We start from the raw sequence: 6,261 nt of genomic DNA on the forward strand, positions 1-6,261 counted from the left end.
GGGGATTCTAGGCAGGGGCTCCACCACTGAGCACAGCCCAGCCCCTCACTGGGGATTCTAGGCAGGGGCTCCACCACTGAGCCACACCCCAGCCCCTCACTGGGGATTCTAGGCAGGGGCTCCACCACTGAGTCACACCCCAGCCCCTCACTGGGGGATTCTAGGCAGGGGCTCCACCACTGAGTCACACCCCAGCCCCTCACTGGCGGATTCTAGGCAGGTCTCTACCACTGAGCTACTGTATGGTTAGGCTGGGAGGTAAAAGTCTCAGCAGCCAAAGACAGGCTTCTAGAGCAGACACTGCCTGGTAGGGTTTGGGAGAACCCTGATGTGGGCTGGGCTGGGGCTGTGTCATGGTGGTAGAGCACACAGGTCCCGGGTTCCCGTGCCCCATACCTGCTCCCCTCCCCTGTGCCCAGTGACATATATGACTTTTCTTTTTTCGCTATGAGCCCAGGATGCATGTCCGAACACGCTGTCTACCCCTGTTCCCTATGAGCAAACCCCAGCAGGCTCTGGGACTACACCTGACGGTCTGGGTACTGTGGGACAGACGGCAGAGCTGGGATGGGAAAGGAGGGCAAGGAGGAGCCAGCCCTCTCCTCCTAGAGCAACTCCTCCCACACATAGACACTCTCGAGCACACAAGCACACCTGCAGAGGCCAGAGAGCAAGTCAGATGCCCTGGAGCTGGACTTACAGGCAGCCACGAGCCCTCGGTGTGGACCCTGGCAATGGACCTCAGGTCCTCTGCGAGAGCAGCCCGAACTTGGACCGCGAGGCATCCGTCTGGGCCCCTTTCCCAGTGTTTCCTTCTTGTCTTCTTGAGACAAGCTTTCACAGAGCAATTGCTCACTGTGTCGCTGACTCCCTGTTCCCCCTCCTCCTCCTCCAGGCCTCTGTGGTCATCTCCCCACCCCCACCGCTCCTCACAGCCCCCTAGTCCAGACGGCAGTGACCCCATCAGTACCAGCGAGACCCGTGCAAACACGCGTCCTAAGTTGGTCCTTTACGGAAAGATACTCTTCAGTGACTGACGGACTGAGGCTGTCACCCCGTGACAGCATGAAAGCAGTGAACGCAGGGTCGCGTCCGTGTCCGTCCAAGCTGCGGCCACAGGGCCCAGAGCGGAGGAACCTGTGAATGTTTGCTGCCGGGATCCCTGAGCCTGGGGCTGAGCCGGGGAGTGGTGGAAAGCATTATTATGGGGGGCCTGGTGGGAGGGGTCGGTCTCTGGGGACACGACCTTGAGGAGGATATTTGGCACTCTGGCCTTCTTTCTCTCTCTGCTCCTGGCCACTGTGAGGTGAGCTGTCTTTCTATCATGCTCTTCACTGGGCTGGCCGCGAACTCACAGAGATCCACCTGTCTCTCTGCCTCTCTAGTGCTGGGACACGGGCGTGAGCCACGGCCCCCAGCTTAGTAACGGCTCCTTTAGGCCTCACGCACCTCCATGACTAACTGAGGCGGGATCTCCCTGTTGTGTCAAACCACGCTCCTCCTGCCTGACTCGCAAGCCCTGAAACCACAGCACAAGCACCGCAGGTACTGTAACTCATCCTCAGGTCACCAGCGAAGGAGCGGGGCCCGGAGAAGCCTCTCCCTGGAGACGGCCGGCTCCCCCGAGAGCCATCACCCACCTTCTGGAAGTCCTTCTTGGAGATGAGGCCTCGGGGGTCTGTGACGTAGTCCTGGAAGGCCTCGGAGCCTACGATGTCCTTGAGTTTCAGAAACATGTCGAAGAACTTGAGGATCATCTCCACGTTGGACGAGGATTCCACGAGCATGTCCACCATCTGCCTGGCGATCATGCCGTTCACCACGTTCCCTGCGGGAGCCCGGGGTCAGCGCAGCCCGGTGGAGCCTCCGCTCCGGACCCTCCAGCTTTGCTGCAGCTCAGAGGCCACCCATGGCTCCCTAGGACCCACCAAGCAGGTGGGCACTGCCCGGCCCTTCCCGTGTCTCCAGGAAAAGGATCGTCTTGTGATCTGTGGTAGCGCCGTGGCCACCCTGGTTTTGATACGCCGTCCACCCACCCCCCTCACTGGCTGGCAAGATTAGCAAGGGAGGGCAATGGTGACGCAGGTTAGCACATGCCAGGGCTGTGTCAAGTGTGCCCCCGGTAAGATCTCATGAGAGCCTTGTAAGGGAAACACCACTGCATGCTTTGAGAGAGAGAGAGAGACTTGGAGAAGAAACTTAGGGCTGGAGAGCTGGTAAATAACAAGGTAGGATTTGCACCCAGAGCCTTGGGAGCTAAGAGCCTGCACACCTAAAAACTCTATACTAGTAATGGATCCCTTTGAATGGAGTTACAGAGAGTTGTGAGCTCCCACGTGGGTGCTGAGAGCTGAGCCCCGGTCCCCTGGAAGAGCAGCTGGTGCTCTTTAGAGCCGAGCATTGTTCCAGCCCTTGTGTTTGTTTCTTGGAGACAGGCTTCTGCTCTTAGGGCAAGCTGACTTGGACTCGCCATGTAACCCACGCTTAAATTGTTACTATTTTTTTATCAAATAAAAGGCACTATTTCAGGTTACTAAATTTGGTGGACATGTGCTATGCGGCCAAACTGATCCATTTAATAGCTATCCGTGCGTCGTGTTGGCCTAGGTAATAACTAAATATTAAGTTTGCAGACAAGGTGTCCAGGCAACTCATCTTCTTAAAATGTCTCTGTGGAATCAACAAATTAGCGCCCACATAGTCAGGGCCTGGCTTGTACACGGTGCTCGGGACACATTTGTTGGCCTGGCTCAGCAACCTGTCCATCGCCATTGGCCCCTGGCACAATGCCAGCTGGGTCTCTCTGGTCTCAGACGCCCTTCTTGGGGTGTGTGAGCCTCTGCCCCGCTCCCCACCCCGCCTCCGGGCCTCTACCTTCCAGGAGGGACAGGAGCATCACCACCATGTCCTTCTGGAGGTCCAGCAGCTCCTTCAGCAGCTCGATCTGGCTGGAGTCCTGCAGGCAGAGTGGCCCTGTGAGGGTGGGCTCTGCAGAGCGCCATCCTGCTGCCTCAGACCCGGGCCCCTCAGCTGTCCAGCAGGCTACGGTCCCTTCTCTCTCCCTCTTACCTCTGAGGGGACCCGAGTCCAAGCATGTTCCTCGGAAGCAGAGGAGGGGCAGAGAGACAAGATTGTGGGGGTGGGCTCGGCACCCAGGGGGAAGTGTGTGAGGGGCACGAGGCCGGCAGGGAAGGAAGCCGGGGGCCTTGGCAAGCAGACAGTCGGGCCAGAGTGAGACAGACTGACAGACAGACAGACAGACACTGTGGACAGAGACTCAAATCTTAGGTGCCTGGTCTAGGGGACGCTTAGCCATGTCAGACCCGATTTCGAAGGACGTGTGGAGCCATGAGGAGGGTTAAGAGGAAGGGCTGGTAGGGTGGGCGGCCATGCACTTCCTTGTACGTCTTTTTGGGGAACTAAGAAGCCAGTACACCCCCGGCCACAGTGAGCAGTGGAGAGCGCAGAGAAACCTCCATCCTCGTCCCCCACACAGACGTGCCATTTGTGACCCACGAGCACGGTTTTACTGGGCTCACACATGAGCGCCAAGGCTGCTTGGCCACCACGCTGGGTTCTTGGTCTAACCTAACACACCCCACAGCTGCCACATTTACTACCCTGACTCCGAGGTCCCAACGTACTACAGTATCACCAGGTTAACGGAGCCTGGGCTTTGGGCCTTCCCCTGAGCCTGTCTCCTCTCAGAGGCCACAGGTGAGGCGGTGAGCCACAATCCGTCAGGGCTCATGGAGCAGACTCCACATCCTAGCCGAGGAGTGAGCACACCAGTGGGGCTGGCCAGCCAGCGATTTCTCCTCTCTGGCTGAGATCACTGGTTCAATAGCTCATGACCCAAGAGAGCACTCAGAGAAACTCAGGTCTTTAAAACTTTTAGAAAAGATGTGTGTCGTACTGTCTGCAGCTGTGAGCAGGGTGAAGAGGAGCCTGGCTGCCATTGTTTTCCAGCCTATAACTAATGGATTCTAGGCAGGGGCGCTACCGAGGAGCCACACCCCCAGCCCCTCACTGGGGGGTTCTAGGCAGGGGCTCTACCCCTGAGCTATACCCCAGCCCCTCACTGGGGGAGTCTAGGCAGGGGCTCTACCACTGAGCCACACCCCAGCCCCTCACTGGGGGATTCTAGGCAGGGGGTCATCCACTGAGCCACACCCCAGCCCCTCACTGAGGGATTCTAGGCAGGGGCTCTACCACTGAGCCACCCCCCAGCCCCTCACTGGGGGATTCTAGGCAGGGGCTCCACCACTGAGCCCATGCTCCCAGTCCCTTGTAATGTGGCTGGTGAATTAGTACAATAGTACTTGCACGTTTATTTCCACCAGTGTTCTAAGATTACACCAACATCACACGCCCAAGGGTACTGAGAAACCGAATTCTCAGTCCAACTCTTTTGAAAGTCAGCCGGCATCAAAGAGGGTGGCTGTGGTACCCTGGGTAAATTAGGAGCAGGTCTCCTTCCTCCAGGCCCTGCTCGGTGGAGAGATGATACAGAATACTTGCCTGCCGCCTGCTGGACAGTTACGGTACTACACCAGCGTACTCGCGGCGTCTGGGCTGTGTCTAGGGCTGTGCAGTGAACACACTCGCCTAACTGTTCACGGAAGCCTTGACTATGCCTATCAAGCAGACGCACAGACGGATGGAGCGTGCTCGAGGCATCCACGAGGCAGCCGAGGAGCAAGGCGGCGGGTGGGAAGGAGAGAGCAAGCATGCAGGGAGCGGGGGCCTTACATCGTGGGTACCCGGCACAGGGGTCATCTGCCGCGGGCAGGGGTAAAGAAGGACACTCCTCAGCCTCGGGCCCTAGTCTAGAGGCCTGGTCCCGCCCCATCCCCCAGAGCTGGGAGAACGTGGGGTCCCGTCCGGGGCCTGCGCGGAGCTCCGGGGGACTGGCCAGTGGGATGGGTTCTAGGGGATGGCTAGAGGCACCGGGGCGGTAAGGGCGGGGCCCAGACCTGCGCCAGCTTCATCATCATGTGGGCGAACACGTGCAGGAAGCCCACCACGGCGTCCCAGAGGCGGCTGTGCGCCAGGCTCTGCTGGTTTCCGGTGCAGGGTCCCTAGGCACAGAGGGCGGCGTGAAGGCCCCAGCGGGGGTGGGGGGGGGGCCCTGCCGTGCCCGGAGGAGGCCCTACCTGGATGTACTCGGTGAGGCTGTTGAACACCTGCTTGGCGACGGACATGGCCTTGGAGAAGTTGCGCTTTCCCTGCTCCTCGATGACGTCTTTGCCCGAATAGTACCAGTAGAAGTCGCTGATGGATTCCTGCGGGGCCCGGGAGGCATGAGGGGCGCGGGGCCGCGCGGTGGGCGCTCGGCCCCTGCCTCGGGCCCCGGAGGCTGGCCTCGGGCCTCACCTGCAGCCGCAGGAGGTAGTCCACTGTGCAGATGATGATGTTGATGGTGGTCGTGTTCCCAGTCTGCGTCCGCAGGTAGTTCTGGAAGTCTAGGGGAATGGACAGGTTCCTCAGTGAGCGCCTGGGGCTGGGAGACACTGCTGTCTGGCCCCCCGCTGGGAGACGGTCGAGTATGAAGTCCTGAAACTACCCTCGGGCGTTTGAAGCCCTCGTGCCGCACAGGGATGGAGCGTCGTTTCTACATTCATCAAAGGACGGGGTGGAAAGCCTCCACGCAGCAAGCAAATGCAGGAGGGGCCCAGCCTTTCCCTTCTCGTAAACTTTGAAAGGTTAATTTATGGGCCTGGACAGGTGGCTCAGTGGTTAAGAGCAATGGCTGTTCCTCCACAAGCCCCGGGTGCAATCCCTAGCACCCAAACAGTGGCTCACAACCATCTCTAACTCCAGTCCCGGGTGATCTTCTGGTATCCTCTGTAGACGAGGCCAGCCTCAAACTCAGAGCTCTGTCTGCCTCTGCCTCCTGAGTGCTGGGATTAAAAGCCTGTGCTGACACCCCCAGCTTCTAATAGTTTTTTTTTTTTTAATTAAAAATTTTCGAAACAAATGTTTACTGGGCAAATAAAGTCCTCCATTTGCTTCTCCTTGTTCTCCCTATTTTTTTTTTTTTTTTTTTTTTTAGGGCCTCCTGTCTCCCCCCCCGCCTTGAACTCAGTGTGTAGCTAAAGAGACAGGCCTATCCCTGCTTCAGCCGGTCTAAGTGATGAAGGTGTGCACACGTGCGCATGAGCGTGTTTGTGTGTGTGTGGGGGGGGGCACCTCTTTTTCGGTGAGAAACGCCGTTTCAAGGCTACAGGGCAGAACGTGATAACCGGAAGCCAGTTGCTG

At 58.5% G+C, this 6,261-nt stretch overlaps 1 protein-coding gene across 1 annotated transcript in view; it reads right to left on the minus strand.

Annotated features, from left to right (window-relative positions):
* Positions 1-6,261, minus strand: part of Ryr1 (ryanodine receptor 1) — a 109,492-nt gene that overhangs the window by 26,000 nt on the left and 77,231 nt on the right. The window contains exons 85-89 of the mRNA XM_055594688.1: positions 5,377-5,465; positions 5,157-5,285; positions 4,977-5,081; positions 2,875-2,956; positions 1,641-1,828 (exon numbers count right to left, since the gene is read on the minus strand). Of these exons, the coding sequence (XP_055450663.1) occupies positions 1,641-1,828; positions 2,875-2,956; positions 4,977-5,081; positions 5,157-5,285; positions 5,377-5,465 (593 nt within the window). The remainder of the gene's footprint in view (positions 1-1,640; positions 1,829-2,874; positions 2,957-4,976; positions 5,082-5,156; positions 5,286-5,376; positions 5,466-6,261) is intronic.

This window comes from Psammomys obesus, unplaced genomic scaffold, assembly GCF_907164565.1.
Source record: "Psammomys obesus unplaced genomic scaffold, mPsaObe1.curated_primary_1811, whole genome shotgun sequence".
Classification (NCBI taxonomy): Eukaryota; Metazoa; Chordata; class Mammalia; order Rodentia; family Muridae; genus Psammomys; species Psammomys obesus.